This window comes from Pteropus alecto, unplaced genomic scaffold (assembly GCF_000325575.1).
Source record: "Pteropus alecto unplaced genomic scaffold, ASM32557v1 scaffold13, whole genome shotgun sequence".
NCBI classification, from domain to species: Eukaryota; Metazoa; Chordata; class Mammalia; order Chiroptera; family Pteropodidae; genus Pteropus; species Pteropus alecto.
In genome coordinates, this window is record NW_006434373.1 from 3,931,303 (window position 1) to 3,950,902 (window position 19,600).

The window sequence follows — 19,600 nt, forward strand, 5'->3', positions numbered from 1 at the left end:
TCCTCAGCCTCTTCTACCTCATTTGATGCCAATTCATCACTTTAGTTATTCAAGCTAAAAATACTTGGAGTCATTTTGAAATCTTTTCTCTCTCATACCACATTTCCATCAGGAAATTTCAATGGATCTTCCTTTAATGTAGATTGAAATTAGCAACTTTTCATCACCTCAACTTGTACCACCTGTGTCCGAGCCACACTATTGCTTGCGTAGAATACTGGAAAAGCCTCCTAATGAACTCTCAGCTACATCCTTGCCCTTTTACACTCCATCTTTAACAGCAGTCAAAGCGAGTGATCTTTTTAGAACTGAAGTCGGATCGTGTCCCGCCTCTCTTCAGAACTCTCCAATGTGTTCCCATCTCTCAGAGTAACTGTCATTACGCTCACATAGGCCTGCAAGACCCTGCGTGATCTGATCTTGGTTACCTCTCTCCTCTCCTTTACTCTACTCAAGCTGTTTCTCAATCATAGCACACCTGTCTCTGCCTCAAAGCCATTGTACTTAACCACTGTTCAGCCTGAAATTTACTGTGTTCAACCTCACACCACATTTTTTCCGTGGTCAAAACTCAGTCACTGGTTCCAACTTCTGTGCATCACAGGCTTCAGAGCTTCATACTCTTTTCTGCTGCCCTAGTTTGCTTTCCTTTTTTTCTTGAGTCTTAATACATATATTTCCATTATAATTAATTTTAACTTCAGCATGCCCAGTCCAAGTAAATTTTATAGGTGAATAGGGCCAAATGTTCTGATTTTGATGATTGAACATTATGCTTATAAAAATGTTAATTCAACTTTAATTGGTCTGTTTTTAACTTACTGCAGCTATTCCTGATAGCAATAAAAGAAGTAATGATGGGAGTTTCCTTGAATTTAGAAATTCATTCACCAGACTAATCTATAGATTTTTTTTGCTTAAAATTAAAATAAAAACATTCTTCTATAAGTTCCATCTCAAAAATCATATTAACAAAAGGATGCATAAAAAACTTCTAAATTTATAGGAAAAATGTACATAAGTGGGAAGACTGAAAGAAAATATATCAATGTATAAAACACTGGTTTCCTCTGGGTGGTGGCATAAATGACTTGCATTTTCCTCTGCATAGTTATATGTTTTCTAAAATTTCTGCAATAAATATGTCACTTTTATGATCAGAAATAGGCATATTTAAATGTTAATTATATATATTTCTATGTTTTAGAAATAAACTTAAGTTCTCCATCTGAGCACTATTTCTGAGTCAAGTCTATTAACTTACCAGTGTTACTCCTTCATCGTTTTTCTCGTTAACATTTCCTCCACATGATAAGAAGTGTTTGACGTCTGTTAACATACTCATCGGTCTCTGAAGCTTCATCTGGTGCAGTGAGGTCAGATCCACTCCTAGGGGGAAAAGAGCCTTTCAAACAGAACGTAGAGATGCTTCTCAGCTGTTGGAGCGAACATTCAGTTTTATCTTATGTTCTTTTCAATATGTTCCTCTTTGAAGCCGCACTTCCACTTTGAATTTTCACTCCAAAGCACTATAATTACTTCTCTTGAAGGCATTCTATTTCTAGCTAGAGTATAGACTTGAATAATTTTCCTTTTATTATACCCCAGAGACATGATATGATGCCTTATACATGGCAGATTCTCAATGGATATCTGCTTTAGTATAAATCAATACATATAACCCAAAATATTTTAAGTATGTGAATTGAATTGAAATAAGTTATAGCTATAGAGCTTTTGTTCTTTATGATTTTCTGACCAAAATTGTTGCTCCTAAAGGCAATGCAGTACGCTGTAATAGAAAAAAAAAAAGACTTCTGCAGAAAAACTAGAAGAATCTGAATAAAGTCTGTAGTTTAGTTAATCGTATTGTGCCAATGTTAACTTCTTAGTTTGGATAACTATATCATGGCTGTGTAAACTGTCAATGTTAGGGGAAGGGCATATGGGAACTCTGTACTATCTTTGTAACATTACTGTACATCTAAAATATTTTCATAACAAATTCTTTTAAAAGGATACCCCAATTGACCACTCATGACTATTAATGTTAAAAAAGAAATAAACTAAAATTGAGTGAAGAACTGACAGTCAAATTTAACCCAGGTGGGCGATTTATGCCTCAAAGGCTCAGGTCTGCTCATTTCCTATTTACATCTCAATTCAGCACTTGCTTCAACGCCAGCTTCCATGATAGTGCAATCTCCATGGCAGCTTGTATACCTTCATTTATGCGTCCTCTGTTCCTAGCATTGGATCCTGGGATTAACAGGCTTTTACTAAGGAGAAATAATTCACCTTATTCCAAGTGATAGTGATGATGATGATGATGATGATGATGATGATGACGACATCTCCCTCTCAGCAAGTGTTTGCTATGAACTAGCTACTCTTCTGAGCAGTTTTAACCTCTTACCTAATTGAGCCCTTAGCATAAACATTTGTCATTTTCCCTTAGAGTACACCACATCTGCCTCACTGCATAGCTCATTCTCTGAGCCTGAATGGACACAAGCATAGGTACAAAGAAGTCAGCCTGCCTTGGTTTTAGTGCTGTGCTTTGCACTTACTATTTGTGCCAATGGGGGCAGGTAACTGATCCTCTGCCTCAGTTTCTCCATCTTCAAAATAGAGCTGATAGTTCTTGCTATACTAGTTGTTATGAGAATGTGTTGAAACACATGAAGCATATAAAACAGTATTTAGCTTACAGTAAGCATTCAATAAAAGTGAGTTATCATTATCAGTTAGCTTTCTGGTACACGGAATATTTGACATTCATTTAGAAGTATCTTTCTTTGCATTAAAAAGGCAGAGAAGAACCAAACAAAATAAAGCAAAATGCAATATTTGAATAATGTAGCTTGTTTCAAATGCTCTCTGTTCAAAGCAAACCCATTTTTGTAAAAACATGAAAGAGGAAGACTATTAACCATACCTCGGCTTCCCAATCATCATGTTATTTCAGAAGAATTTCTTAAATATTCCTAATAGGCACATTTCAGGTTTGTTAAGAAACAACTAAAACTGTTCTTCTACTCTTATTTTTACTATTATGGAACTTGACGTGTGAGTTAATTTTGGAAAATATTTCTCAGATGTCCGTGTTCAATGTTGCATGTTAAAGTAGCAGAAGAAACTGATGGTTACCCTGCTCTAAGCTTACATTGTTTTGTGTACTTTTATCATGTGGCACTGTTTACTGAAGTGACGTATATCTTTTAGATACGTTTACACATGCAAATTATTTAAACATGTAATTAAAATTAAGTAATAAGAAAGAATAGGAGTCAAAGATGAAAGACAAATTAAAACAAAGCTTAGATATCACTGGTTTCAGACTCACTTAAAGTAAAATATATGGGAAAACAATGTATTTCTGGTCACTGTTGTGTAGAAACCAGAGGAGAATATTATGACATTATATTCTATTATTTTAAAATTTAATTTTGAATCAAATATGAGACCATATAAGTGTGATTTTTAGATTTTTATTATGTGTTAGGAAAAAAGCACAAGTTTATTTTTAGTAATACAACAGAATGGAAATTCTCTCTTTTCTTGGTCAAACAAATTTCTTAAGCTGTCTTGGGAAAACAACAATCAAGATGCTATAGCTCATAGCAAGTCTATTTTATAATAGATAATGGGCTAATTCTCTCTCTCTCTCTTTTTCTTAAATAAATTACATTTATTTTCATACTGTTTTCTGAAAAAAATAATAAAAATCCTGCTTACATTGATTATTTTTACAGGAACTTGGTAATTTTTTTTTAATCTAGGAAATAAAAAACAAAATCACCTGAAATTCACAAGTTATTACATGTGATACTAATTACTACTGCCTGGTTACATTTGGTAATATCGATAGATGCCTGTGCAAAACTGAAATCGTATTAACACTGAAAGTCAACCTGAACCCTACCTTAACTTTCTTTAACTGTCTCCCTTAGTACTGTTTTATTAACAACTGAACTTTTCCTTTACTATCCATTCTGTATTGGGGTTACTCTGTGCTGCTATTACAGATAATTTTGTCATTATCCTAGCTATGAAATGACCCATCCCATGACTGTAGCATAAGATTTTCTAAGTGCCTAGAAGTGCATCTAACCCCAACTTTTGCCTCACAGTAAGCTTCTTAAAAGATCTAAGACTTGAAGGAAGCAAAAGAGTTGAGCAGGGAAATAAAAAAAATTGATTCTAAAAAAAAAAAAGAAAGAAAGAAAGAAAGTTGGTTCTAGCAAAGAGAAATAAACATGTTCAAACCAAAAAGGTGCTGTAACCCTCTACCTACTCCCCTCCTCCAACCCTAACAATGGGTATAACATGGACTGTCCCAGTCAAGTTGGGATGCACTGTCACCCTAACACTGGGCGATTCTGAAAAGGTTGGTGCAGGGATGGCTTTTCAAATGAAACTTTATTAAGTAGAAGAAATACACAGGTCATCTGTGGACTGATTAATCTGTGCGTCCCCTGAAGAATAATCAGGGAAGGCTAAGGCTGAAGGCAAGAAGACCAGTTTCCGAGCCTGTTTCAAAATAGCAAGTCCAGGGTTTTGACTAAGGTGGTAATAGCATAATCAGTGAGGGATGTGAACATATCAGAGAAACGTCAAGGAAGCAGAATCTGTGAGACTTGGTGACAATTTGATGTGAGGAATTTAGGAGAAGGCAAGTGATGTTCAGATACTTGGGTTCCTGGCTATAATGGTAAAATTAAATATAGATAGACTATGAAAGCACAATAAATTCCATATTGGACATGTTATAACTAATTGTCTTGTATTCCAAGTTGAAATACTTAATAAAATTATACATACAAGGCTGAATATTTTGAAAGATATCTCAGCTGCAGGAATATTTTGGAGAATGGGCAGGTGGTAACAACATAAAGAACAGGGTGAGATAAGCCAGGATAGTTTGGAGTGATAAAAGAAGATACTTAAAGACAAAGCCCCAGGAAGCACCGACATTTTGCCATCGGATGTACAAGCCTCCAAAGGAAACTAAGAAGAAGCTCAACAAGAAGGGAGGGAAACTATGGAAAGATCATTGCAGGTGAGAGAGTTCTCATAACATTATGATAAAAGTCATCAAATGTCAGAGAGAAATGAGGAAACAGAGGACCGAAGAGGACAACAGCACTCACTGCAGGGACCTTTCCGGTGGACGGGGGGCAGCGTTGTGTGCAGAAGCTGAGCTTCAGTGGCCAGAAGAGGAGATTAGGAACTTGGGAGAATAAATGTGAGCTACTTTTCCTAAAAGGATAGATATGAAATGAGGGAGAAAGAGTAGTGACAACGATACAGGCTGATCAAAGTTTTTATTTTATTTATTTTCCATAGACTTTTAAATATATGTATGTAATAAATACATATATTTCTTAAATATATATATTTATTTAGTTACTTTCCCTCTCCTTATGGTAAGCATCTGCCCCGGGCTACCTCGAGCTCTCCCTGCAGTGCCTTCTTTCCTTGCTGGCTCATTTTATAATCAATTGCTTTCCTTGAATGCCAGCTGGTGTGCCTTGCACTGGAGATCTAACATGCATCAAATGCTCAATCAGTCCTCCGTGGTTGTCTTGTTTTCCAGCCTGGAAAGCTCAGGCGGTGAGCCAAGGTTAATTGCTGTGTGCGGGTATACAGTGTATGTCGGTGGTGACAGTACAATTAAAACTTGTGACCAGCCTTTTTCCATGTAATCAACTTGCTCCCAACCTCACATGCCTCTTTCTACATGTGTCCTGATGTGACAGCATGATAAGTATTCTGATTTGAAACTGTATGATAGAGAGTGCAAATTCAAGGATTGCAACCAACTAGCTATGAGAATGCAATGCTGAAACACTTGTCGTCAAATAACAACAAAAATCTCACCTTGGAATATTGGAAATTTCTAAGGACGTTGGTGCACACTGTCACAGCAGACAGCTCTAAAAGTGCTCCAACAGGGGGACCAGAGAATAAATGGAATTAGACAGTATTTAGTGAAACTGTGGCAGCTGAAACAGATAAGTAGGAGGGACGCTGGCAGAAACGGAACCGGACTGTGAAAGAGGTAAGGGAGGGGCGGATAGCTAGGAAGGCAGAGGCCAGCGCAACAGCAGTGACAAATGAAAAACAAAATTAAAAATTTAAGAGCTATTACATTGAATTTGTTCCAGCAAACATGTATTTTACAAACCGATTGTGACAGCCATCACCGTGACAGATTTTCTCCTGACCATTCAGAATCAGTACCTTCGTCGCATTTTTTTCCCTCTATCATTTTTTAAAGCAACCTCTCAAAGGAATATACTTATTTTTATTTATGCAGGATAGATAATACTGCTTTTGCAAATACTAAAATTTCTTAGCAAATAAAATCGTTTAGTGAGTTGAAAAGACTTGTAAGTAATGTTAATTCTTTTGCAAATAAGGATACTTAATTTTAGTTTCCTAAAAGAAATATTTATTAGGATGCCTATTAGAAATTTAGAATAGTAAGCAGAGCAGGGAATCATCATATAGAACTGGCACAGATAAGTAAAAGACAGTCAAGTTCTTCATGCCCATTCAGAATCAAGCAGCTTACAAGTCAAGGTTTGCAGATGTCCAAATAGTAGACCTCCCAACAGCAGAATGTGCATAACTTTAAGCTCATTCTTTTAGAAGTAATGGAATCTATCTCACAGGCGACAAAATGTAAGGAAAGCACATGATCCCTCACAAAGGACCGGGCACAAGGAGTGAGAGAGATGTAGAGAAAATGACCACACAGCCTGCACCCCCTGCTGCTTCTGTCACCCAAGCCATGACTCGGTGACCTTCAGGAGCACAGCTCAGCTCACATTTTCTCTAATGAAAATAAGGGTACTTACCTTGCTTTCAGAATTAATGAGACTATTTTCTTAGGAACTCATGGCTGCTAAGTACTAATTATTATTATTCTAAGCCATCCTCAGAATAAACCTTTTGATTCAAGCAATCCGGAGGAGGCAAAGAGCACAGGGAACAAAGAGGCAGATGTGCGGGCTTTTCTTAAAGACAAGAAGGATAGAGTCACAAGCAAGGTGTGGCTCTTAAAATTTTTCAGCTTTTGCTCTGACAATAGATCATACATGAAGGAACTGGAATTTCATTGTTGTTATTTATACCTAAACAGCAGAAAGAAAAAGAAGAAGGGGCATACGTCTTTAGTTTAATACCTCACCAGTCTCAAGGTGTCACATATATCTCACTTTGCCAATGCCGAACTTACCCATGAAATTATATGCTGGGTCTGTGCAATTAAATGTTCTTTGTCACTGAATACATGTGAGGCCTCAGCCTCATCTTTTCAGGCTAGCATCGTGGTCACGGGGCATTATTCTGACAACATTTCTGTCTCCAAGTGTCAGCAAAAGAGGATACTGGGATGCCCCTGCAAATTGCCCTTGACTTAAGCCCTCACTCACTTACATGTAATCCTTAAGGGGACCATCAGCTACTAAGAGAATATACTTCAGATGACTTCGCTCTTATTAACTCAAAATTCAATTGTGTTGGTTCACTTCCCTTCCTCTCCCAGTGGAGGACAGATTATAATTACAAGCCCAGTCCCACTAATTATGGACTTTAGATGCTTGTTAAAATGTCCCTTCATTGTTGGTTTCTAGATTTTTGCTGGCTTGCAAAACTGCATTGACTAAAGCAACAATACATTTCAGTAGGAGAGTAAAATGTAGAATAGAAAAATACCTCATTTTATACAATCTGGTGAAACTACATCAATATGAAATCCTGTAAGCACACTTAAGAAATAAATACACTTATAATTCTACCTCTCTAGTTCTCCATCTATCTTTCCACAGTTTTTCAAAGTTCAGCCTACCATTTTCATCCAAATAGGTCAGTAAGATAGAGCTTGATTCTGTCCCTTCGACAGCATAATCCAATGGTGTATTTCCATTAACATCCTGGAGAAGGACATTGGCTCCAGCCTATAATTAAAAAAGAACAAATATAACATTATGTATACTGTTAACATAGAAAGCAGATAAAAACTTTAAGTTCTGTCTTAGAAAATAGATCAAGAAAAGTTTACATGAATTACAACCCTGCAGAAACATGTAGAAAATTGGAATTGTTTTTAAGAACAATAGCAGAATACTTTGTGAGAAGCTCTGACAGTCTAAAAATGTTCAGTTGACCCTTGCAAGACCTGAGTCGCAACAACTTCTCCCCAGCACTTTTGCTAAACCCAAAATATGCAATCCATGGCTAGTAAACCATCCACGCATCTGCGCTGGCTGCCCCATAGCCTGTTTTGTTTCTAAGACGACAGAAGTGCCCCCATGTCTTCAGAGATTCTCAATGGTGAACTCTTGTATGAACTCTAACTGACTGTCCCCAAACAATCCTATAAAATCTTTCAAGTCTTTGATCTACACAAAAACTCATCTGAGAGCTAGTCTTACACTACGTTTTTAAAAAAGGCTTGGGCTAACTGCTTCTGGTTGGTTTTTTTCTTACCATAAACTGTTTTCTAAGAAAAAGCATAATCTGTAGACATTAATGGAGTATATTAAATATGGCTATCATGCATCTTCTATCTTCAAAGGGCCCTCCATCAAGCACCTCTGAGCACATCTGCTCCATCCTTTGCCCATGTCAGCTCAAATACAATGATAGATGTGCTTTTTGCTCTTTAAAAAAATGGTCACATAAATCGTCACCATTGCTCTAACATTTTTAATAAGCTCCACAAAATTTATCATGCATGATTTACATCTTTTCTCCAAGGGCATGACTTCAATATGTTCCCATTGTCTAAGATTTCCCATAGACTTACCAATACCATATCATTAATTTCAGGCCAAATGAAAGTTTCCTTCTATTCTTTCTAATGAACAGGAGTCTGTATTGCGATGTCAATATAATTTATATAGTTCATATAATATCCAAGTTCCTAACTTTACATAAAAATATATGTCACATTCATATATTATATATATTAAAATGTGGGGGTTTGCCTTTCATTTATAACATGTTATATACATATATATACATACATACATACATACATACATACATACATAAATGTAGCTTTCCTATACCTTAGCAAGTCTGCACAAGTTTTCAAAAGGATTTCTCTAAATATATTGTATAAACAAACCAAAATGTAGGTCAAAGTGGTATTATATTCCATATCTTAATATTTGCCCACCAAATAGGCTATGTCACTTAACCTCACCATCTAGAGTTTACCACATTACGTCTTCTATAACTATATAAAGATAGTCCTTTATTTGAACAGACTAAATTATATATTTCATATTTTCACTTACCTAAGGAAAGCAAGTAAATTTTAAGTTCCTAAAGACTTCAAGTTATCTTCTTAGTTCATTTAATTTTGTTTCAGTTATTCAGAATTCGAAAAGAAATTACTTGAAGCAATGTTCTTAAGTAGACTTTGCTAATAATTCCTTTCCTTTAGTCTCCAAACACAAGAATAAGATTTTACATAACTACCCAAGTATCAATTATTAAAGACTCAATCAAGACACAGAATTACAGGGCGCCGTTACCTATTTCTGTACTAATAGGGATAATCAAGTTATTCTTTTTTTCCAATGCATACATGCTTCCGATAGAATCTTATCTATGCCAAACATCTGGGCATAAGACAATGGTGAATATAATTATGAGTCATGTATTATCGATCAAAACGAAAATAAATAGGAAGGCTACTGGGTGCTGAGAGAGGTGGAGCACTTGGAGAGAATATATTTCATTCTTTAAGAAGTAATGAGGCTCTTTCAAAGAAAGTCTGAAAGTGAAACATGGTGCTGGATATTTTAGCTGGACTCATTCATTGAGATTTTACCCCATTAATCACTCAGTGGTCTGTGCTGCTAAATTATCAGGTATCATTCCCTATCTAGGAGTCGGACTTTTCTGGAGGTTGGTAATGTCCCTAACCACAGATCACATCTTATTCCTCTTTATATTCCCAACACTTATTACAGTGGCTGTACATACTAAGTACTAACAAGATTTAATAAAATAAATTTTAAAATGAAAGGCCAAATGCTGCACTTAAACTAATTATTAAAAATTGAGGCAAAGAATTATAACATTCATTATAATTCTTTTTAACTACATTTTTGTATTTTATTTTCAAGATTGTATAGATGAAATTATAAAATCACTATATGCATCCTCTCTTTCCAGAGGAATGACATTTGTCAAAGGCTCTTTTTCCTTCTTTTTCCTTTTCTTTCCTCCCTTCCTTCTTTCTTTCCTTCCTCCTTCTTCCTACAGGTTTTCTTTCTTTTGCCACTGCAATGCGCAAGCATGCTCCACCTGTGGTGGCCCTGGTGCTCTGCCCCCATTACCCCAATTGTCTGTCCCTAGACAGGCTGAGCCATGTGCGAAAACAACATAGATCTTAAAGGCCCCCCGGAGAAGCTGTATTTCTTAAACTAGAATTCTGAAACTGTACTTATATTTTTTAAAAAAATCACTGATAAGATTCATGGCTGATTATTATTCTCAGTCTGACTAACTCAGAAGTTAATGTGCAATTATACTTGTTAATGGATCTCACTGGAAATAAGGTGCTGATGACTTGCAAAGCAGGACATTTTTCATCAAAATGTCAGAAGACCCCTGTTAACATCATCAGGAAGAGAAATGGCCCAAGGGTAGAGGAAATAGTAACATTTATAAGATTTTGTGTTTGTACTTATTTTTAAAAGAAATATTTTCAACCACTCAGGAATATAAAGGGAATTTTCTATATTTTGTGAAATGAGAGCTAATAATTTAATTCAATAAATATATCACTCTTGATATTGTTCATTTTCAATGAGAATTTGAAACAATGTTTTGAAATATTATTTTTCTCTTCCAAATCATGATATTCTTAAATATATTTTTTAAAGATGATCTTTTATCATTTCAAATTTCATTCCACTGATGTAAGCAAGCATCCACTATATGCTTTTTCAGCTATGCATAGAAAAGTCATACAAAAGTACTCCTAACTGGTATACATATTAATTATATTGTTTCCTTGGATACATGGCTCAGAATGAGGATGTCAGGAGTAAACATTAACTTTGTCTCATGTGTTGGTGTGTACATTTGATTGTGTGCATCATTGTTTTATTTCAGGGGATAAGAAGCAGGATGAGTTGAGGATTTTAGACTAGATTTTCAAAGACAGGACAGAGACTATCCAAGCCTGCATTTATTTTATGATACAGGAACAACAGCTTTAACAACCACTGTATATTTTCTAAATCTTAAATAATAATTTAAAATTACTGAATGTGTCCTTTACAAAAACACGTGGATTAGGAACTGCATGTATAAAAAGGATATTGAGAATGAAAGTAGATGGAAGACCTAAATATTTTTTCACTATTCAAGAGAACTCATTTAAATTTGGTGCTTGAGAACACCCTAGGTCCTAAGGGTGCGTGCGTGTGTGTGTGTGTATGTGTGTGTGTGTGATCTATCTTCCTAGTTTTACATTCCTACACCTAATCACCATATGTCAAATTTCTTATACTAACAGTAGTGACTGCCCTTTGTCTAAATGAAAGAAGAAATTCCAAATTAAATAAAACTTGCATTAGTAAGAATAGCTCAATAAAAAATATTATCTTTTCTACAATGCAGACTCTGAGGCAAGTTCTTCAGCTTGGCTTCAGGAAAATCAATCAATCACATAGTGATTAGTTTTTATCAGGAAAACAAAAGTAATTAATGTTATATATGCAAAATCAACAGAAACTTCTCAAATGCTTTCTGTAACTGAGGACTGTTTAGTTCCTTCTGAGAGCTCAAATCACATTTCCTCTCTAATTATTCAAACTGGGAGGCTATCCAACTTCCAATTTGTCCTAAACTATGTTCCTGTAATATTGTCAATGGAACTCAAATATATCATTTCCCTAAAATAGAAATGTTATTTCCTGCCTATCACATAACATATGAACAAATAAAGTAAATATTGTTTTACTTTGTGTAACAATTTATTGCCAATGAACATACTTATAATTGTTTCATTTAGTAATAATTTTCTAACACATTACTACTGAAGTTTTAAGTGCATTTTAATAAAAAAAAAATACCACTTTTTATATGCAAAAACTTTTTGATAACTTTTTATTCGGATATAATTTCAGGTTTACTCGAAGTTGAAAGAGTAATACAAAGAACTCCTGTAACCTGTTATGGGCTGAATTGCATCCTCTAAAGAGATGTTGAACTCCTAACCCCTGGTACCTGTGTAGGTGACCTTATTTGGAAACAGGAAATTTGCAGATGTAATTAGCTAAGTAAAGATGATATCATGCTACGGTTACCAGTATGGCTAGTGTCTTCTGTTCCACAAAATTATTTTTTCTCTTCCAAGACATGATATTCTTAAATACCTTTTTTAAATATTCTTTTTACATTATAAATTGCATCCCACTGATTTAAGTGTCCACTGTATAGTTTTTCAGACACAGAAGGAAGATGGGCATGTGAAGACGGAGGCAAAAATTGGATACTGCCACACACTGAGAAATGTCTGAGCCCACTAGGAGCTGAAAGAGATAAGGAAGAATCCTCTCCTAGAGGTTTCAGAGGTACCATGGCTCTGCTGACACCTTGACTTTGGACTTCTGACCTCCAGAATTGTGAGACAACAAATTTCTGTTGTTTTAAGCCAGGTAAAAACTTTGTTATAATATCCCTAGGAAACAAATATTCTACTTTTTATTTAAATTCTTCAATTAGTTATACTTTTCCCTACTTTGTCCTCTCCCTTTTCCCCTCTACCTCCCCATTTCCTTCCCCTGCTCCCTGTCATTCCTCCTGAATTACTTAGAAGTGAGTATCAGGTATTTTGTCTCTTTACCCTTAAATATTTTAGTATGTATTTCTTAAGAACATGAATATTCTCTTGCACGAAATTATCAAAATCAGAAAATTTTAACATTAATAAATGCTATTATCTAAACCACAATAAATATTCAAATGTCATTAATTTTTTCCAATTATGTCCTTGACAGCTATTTTCCCCAGACTCAGGACATAATCCAAGATCACCCAGTGCATTTAGTTGTCTTTTCTGTTTAGTTTCCCACAATTTGGAACAATTCCTCTGTCTTTTTAAGAGATTTTTCTCTGATATGTTCTAACAATATGAGTTTTGGCAGAAAAATCAGAGAGGATGGCATATTCTTCCCATCGTATCATATCAAAAGGCATATCATATCCTTTGGCTCCATAACTTTGATCACTTAGTTAAAGTAAAGAAGAAATTTTTTCTTGCACTGTAAAGTTGCAGCTAGGAATCCAAGCATTCATGCTCATATCAATAAACAAATGAATACCTGAATACAGAGAAGAAGAAAAAGATTTCCTTACAATATACTAGCAACTAATAAATGTAGAAAAAATGATGAAGTTAGAATTTACCATTCATTATCGTAACAATTTCTTCTGATGAGAGTCATCATGGGATGCTAAAACTAAAGCAAAAGTCTGATTAGAAATAGAATATTTACATGGTCCTATAATATGATCCCACAAAATATTCCATTTAAATATGAAAATGCTGGCATCTAACATGTTAGGAAAAATAGAAAAATTTTATGAGTGGTGTTTTGTGATTTTGAATTATAGATGGTTTCTCTTCTTTCTGTAGAAAATTTTGTATTCATGTGCTAGTAGGAAAAGTGAAGGTTATCTCAAACTAATATATAACATACGAGCAATTACTTTAGTTGAGGAAGAATGCTATTAGCATTTTGCAATCTTTTATTTTAAAGACACATTGAAAGGTATTATGAGACCAGAGATTGTCTCAACTCTTTCTCCAGTCTAAGTGTCCATGTCATCTGAACCCCACTTTCTCCCCAATCCATCATTTCCACTGACCTCCCAGTCACTCTCCTCTAGTCACATGGGCTTTATCCCTGTCCCAGGACATGCCTAGTTCCCACGGATATTCTACCTGCTGTTCCAAATGCCTGAAATATATCTCCCTGGGGCATCCTGAAATGGCTGTTTCTTTACAGCCCTCTTCCTAGAATCACTTATCTAAAAGTCCCCATTCCTCAAAACTTCATCACTTTATAATATCTTACTTTGTTCTAATTTTCTCAGTTATTTTTATGATCCAATATCTTAAATTCATACATATTTAATTATTGATAGTATCCCACAGTAGGTTTTATGCTCCATGAGAGAAACTACTTGGATATTGCTATATATCTTTTATACTGTCTAGTATACTATATGTAGTCAGGAAATAATCGTAAGTGAATAAATTATTAATAATATTAAATTATATGTTTATTTATATATGTTATCTCTAACAATTTTACATGTTAAAACTTTTGTGTTTTTAGTGTTCTTAAAAAACTTTAATTGTGGACACTGAAATGTGAATTTCATGTAATTTTCACAGGTCACAAAATATTACCCTTGCTATTTTCAACCATTTTAAAATGTAAAATTTTAGCTTACAGGTCACACAAAAATATGCAGTGGGCTGGATTTGGTACATCGGACAGTATGCTGACCCCTGGAATAGAATAAAATATACAATGCCAAACACAAATGAGTACAAGTTCTCAGTCTTGTTTAAAATTTCAGCTCCATTATTTTATTTTTTTCAGCTTTATTGAGATATAATTAATATATACTATTATGTAAGTTTAAAGTACACAATGTGAGGCTTTACTAAACATTATATTGCATGATTAGAACTTTTTGAAAATTAGCAGTTTTAATTATAGGAAAAGTTATACATTTCTTAACATGTTTGTGGCTATTAATATTACTTTTCTATATTACATTTTCAAGTGCTTTGGCTATTTAAAAATTGGGGTTGTGTTTTTGTTGATATTAAAAAAAATACTTGTAATTTTTTTAGCACAAACTCTTTGGATGAGAGAGCAAAAACTTATAAACCAATCTATTTGAAATGTTAAGTGTTCAGGCATGATAAGTCAAAAATGCAACTTAACTTGAATTCCATTATGTTTTCCTCAAATATAATCATCAAGTATATTACATAAATTGTTTTATTTATACTTGTTTGAAAAACTATACAGAAAACATTTCATACTATATCCACATCCTATAAATTTTCAGAGGTACATTAGCACATCAATGTCTCTTCAAAGTCTTGCACTAAAGAAACTAGTTGAAGATTGTCCCCAAATTTTTGAAATTCATTTGACCAAAAATACCCTATATTTGGGAAATGTCATAATATTCACTGCTGAACTATTCATGAAGTCTTATATTAAATAATAAAAGTTGCTATCGTACAAGAAATACACATTCAAAAGAATGAAAAAACAAGATTTATATGTCTAAATGGGGCTTCTTATACAGAAGTTCACAAAATTTTAATTATGTATTTTCCACTATCTTATATTCACTTAAGTAAATGTTGTAAAACTATTAGAAAATGGAAAATGGAGTATTTCAGAGAGCTGCAAAATAGAAATGCAAAAGGACAAGGGAGTGTTTGTGTTAGAGGGGATAGAAAGCACAGGAGAAAGAAGGGAACTTCGTTTGGCATAATGAAAAGAAATGAGGCTTAGGATCAGAAAAATCCTGGTTCTGAGTGCCGGGTTACTGCTCACTGGTTTTGTGACCAAGAGCAAACGACCTAATTCATCTCTTCAGTTTGCAGAGTAGAGCCAACAAATAGTGCTTAATGTATAATACAGTTATCCTCAGTATAAGCACATTTAGTAACTGAGCCCAGTGCTTGACGTACAGTAGGCACTCGTTAACTTGTAACTACACTAACAAAAGTAGTTGAAAGAGAATTATATAAAATGAATTATTTGCAGACAACTTTGTACTAGTGTATATTAAATCACTCATCCTCCTCTGCCAGCACAATTTTCAGCTAAGTTTAAGAATGCAAATCTTGAAAATGGGACAGAATGAAATAGTAAGGAAGAGAAAAAAAAAAAATTCAGGCCAGAGGTCATTGAAATATTGAAGATGGTAGACTGGGTTTGATTACTTCCCTTCTTCCCTTACTCTTACCGTACAATATATTTGACAAAACCAACAATGAGAAAGTAAAATAATTTTAGTCAAAGGCAAGAAAATACACAGGCAAAATAATGTTGAAAATTTCAAGTACAGTCTTTGTAACAGATGAGAAAAAAATACCAGAATGCCCTCTATTATTACTGTTATTCAAAAAATATTCAACATGCCCTGAGCTGTATAAGGAAATCCTTTATAAATCTGTTTCTTAAAAACAACTAAGATGTAATAAAACAAATTTTTGAAAGATTAAGTGGACACTTGCAGGTATCTCTGAAAGAGATCTCCAAAAAAACATGTCAAATTCATTTATGACCAGGTAATTTCGTACTTAATTTTTGAAGGTCTGTCTTCTAGCCAATGACTCAGGAAAGGACTACAGAGCTTTCTCTATTTCTCACAATGAATTATATGAGAATAAAATAAAAGGTTCTCACAATTCTGACCTTGTATTCAAGGACAAACTCCAAAGAACTGCAAAACCGCCAAACAAATCAGAACAAGACAGTAAACAGTTTTTATAAAAAGGCAAGCAAAATACCTAAAAGAACCCCCCAAATGAAATCCTAAATTACCGAAGAAAAAGGATAGTAAATAATGACCCAAAAGGGCAACCTAACGAAGTCTGGAATAACAAATGTGTATGGTCTTATAAAGTATCTAATTTCCCTACCCTGCAACATTTTACGTTATTATTACTGAATTGGGTAGTTGGCTAGGAATGCTATTTTATAAGGATCATTCAGAAAGCAACTCTTCTCATTCTGAAATATTTATGACACCAAAAGGAAATTGTGAAGAAACTTAAATTTTGCTGCCCCAAGCGATTGAATTGTGACCTCTTTCCCCAATTCGAGCTGAGACATCACAGTTGAAAGCCTTGTAGCTGGCGGAGAGAGGGGCTGTCAGGTAGGGTGTGCACCAGCAGACACCTGAAACAGAGTGAATTACCCCTGAGGACCAAACCACCAGTGACCAGGGCTGAGAAGGAAGGACTCAGAGTCTTGGCACTGACTGTCCTTGTTGTACTTGAGTCTGACCAACCAGAGGACTGCTGAACTTCTACCAGCCCACAATCACGAAAACTTAGAGAACTGGACAAGATTCATGGGTCTCTGGTCTTAAGCAGAAACTTTCCTACAGTTTTCCATTGTTTAAACAGAGAGAGAGAAAACTAGATGCTCATAACTTTCCTTCAGATTCTAGATTTTGGGCAGACAACAGAGGAGGCGATACAGTTGGGGAATCTATTTATTCAGTAAGGAACTATGTATCTAGCCCTTATTATGATTAAAGTGTACTTTAAGATTTTAATGACTGCAAATGTTCATGGTAATAAAAGTTTTAAACTTATATTACAACAATTCAAAATTTTATAGCAGTTGAAATTATATTGCAATACAATTTTACAACTCTATCTGTAAACATCCTGAGGTCACTAATTATTACTTTGGAGCACATAAATATTTATGTGTAGCATTGCTGCCATGCTAAATGACAAATCATGTCAAAAAAGCAAAATGTGTAAGAAAGAAAAGATAAACATAGAATTCCAAGTGGCTAGGGTGTAAATAGCATTTACAGTTATACTAGAGAAATTTCTACATATTGATGACAAAAGTTTGATGTAATAAGAAGAGAATGGGCACATGGGAGGAGTGTATGTATCTAATGGGGTTGATAGTAAGTGAACAGAGAGCTGAGTTTCCATCTTCCAGAATAAACATAGTTATTTATATAAACATAGTTATTTAGCAAGAAATACATATAAAAACCAGAAGAATAATATAAAAGAGTTGAAAGTGGTTGTATCTAGGAAGAAAAATTCTAAGGGAAGGTTGAAGGGAAGGAAATGGCTAAGTTTTATAAGGCTTGCAACAAGCTTTATAAAACTAACTGACTTTTTAAAATATGGCTTTGTATGGCAGGTAAAAATCTAAAGTGAAAAGAAATAATGCCATGCAGAAAAACATTTACATTATGATGTATTTATTGCCATAGTCATGAAACAATATAATTATCATATCAAGAAAATAGAAAAAAGTAGTGAAAATTTATATAAAATGTCTATAATAGAAAAATAATTAATTAATGATATTTATATAATGTAACTTTATATCATTAAAAACCATGTGGAAGAAAAATTTAAGGCCTGGAGAAATGCAGAAAAAAATGTATAAATAGATAGGCTTCCAAGATGTAAAGATGGTATCAGATAAGTTCTGTATGACTATTACATTTGTGGGGAAGAAAGAGAGAGGAGGGAGATTAAGAAATACATCAAAATCAAAACATTCAGTGATTATTTCTATTTGATGGAATTATTAGTGCTTTTAAATTTTCTTTTTTATATTCATGGTGTCTTTCAATCTTCTACACTAAACGTGACATATGTACATAGAGAGAAAATATTTTTCAAAATACACAATAAACAAAACTATAAAACTAAAAACACATGCCATTCTCTTGAGTCCATGGCAAGTCTCAAATCTATTAAATTCAGAGTGAGATGTAAAATTTTAAACAAGTTCATGATTATCCGATGAGCTAGATAAAAGATTAAAAAAGTATAGTTTCTTAAGTAAATCTTTTGAGTGTTTCTGAGAAAAAGGTAAGAAAATAAATTATGGCTCTAGTTTAGTAAAGAGTCCCATATGGTTAGGGTAAATTCAACATCATTTCAAGGTATTGTGCGGGTCACTATTATATATCCTACTAAGCCACTCATTTCCCTAGTATGATGGTTTTGTGTGAACAACACTAGGTACCTAGTAAATATTTACTGACAGAATCCTTGCATGAAGAGCCAGTGCCCTCTTACCCCGTTCATTTCATTATTCTCCAAAGTCTGTTTGCTTTGCTTCTTAAAAAGGCATATTTGCTAATCTGAACACTCCATATCGGCTCTCTGAGAAAATACAGTCTTTTCCAGGTCTATCTACCAAGAAACTGAAAATATGGACAGTTGATATTTTCTGTGCCTTAATATCTTGTGCTAATGGCATTCACATATAATTTATCTCTAATGTCTTATGGTACCAGTGCCTAGATTTCTGTTTCTTCCTATAGTCTAGAATACTCTCTTAAAGTTTTTTTTGTCCAGCACATACATATGAAAGGGAAACCACAAAAAGTTTAATATACCCTTACATTTGAGCTAGGGATGAAGTTTGCAATTTTCTTAGAGTTTGCTTTCCCATGTGTAAATGACTAGCTGCTTCTGTTAATTATAGCTCTCCCACTGCCACAAGGAACTTCTCAAAGCATTTTTCTCCTTGACTTTCATAGAATACAAGCTTCTGGCTTCCCTTCTAAATATGGATTCTCTTTTCCAGTCTTCTTTGCAGCCTCCTGTTTGTCTAACAATCTTTTAATTGGTTTACTTTGGACCCTTTTTCAAATGTTCTTTCTTTTTTCGGACTTCACATTTTCAAGTGTTGATCTGATTTACTCAAGGGCTTCTGTTACCATGTGTATGCAAATAAAACTTTTCCCTCTCTCCTGAGTTCCAGGACCAGCTGCCTCCTAGCCTTCTCCAGGTGGATGTCTT

The 19,600-nt window shown here is 34.4% G+C and overlaps 1 protein-coding gene across 5 annotated transcripts in view; it reads right to left on the reverse strand.

Moving 5' to 3' along the window:
* MYO16 (myosin XVI) overlaps positions 1-19,600 on the reverse strand; it is a 516,601-nt gene that overhangs the window by 317,211 nt on the left and 179,790 nt on the right. For all 5 annotated transcript variants that reach the window (XM_006909366.3, XM_015587388.2, XM_025045004.1 and 2 more), the window contains 2 exons: positions 7,859-7,967; positions 1,265-1,389 (listed from right to left, as the gene is read on the reverse strand). In XM_006909366.3, coding sequence (XP_006909428.1) covers positions 1,265-1,389; positions 7,859-7,967 — 234 coding nt within the window. The remainder of the gene's footprint in view (positions 1-1,264; positions 1,390-7,858; positions 7,968-19,600) is intronic.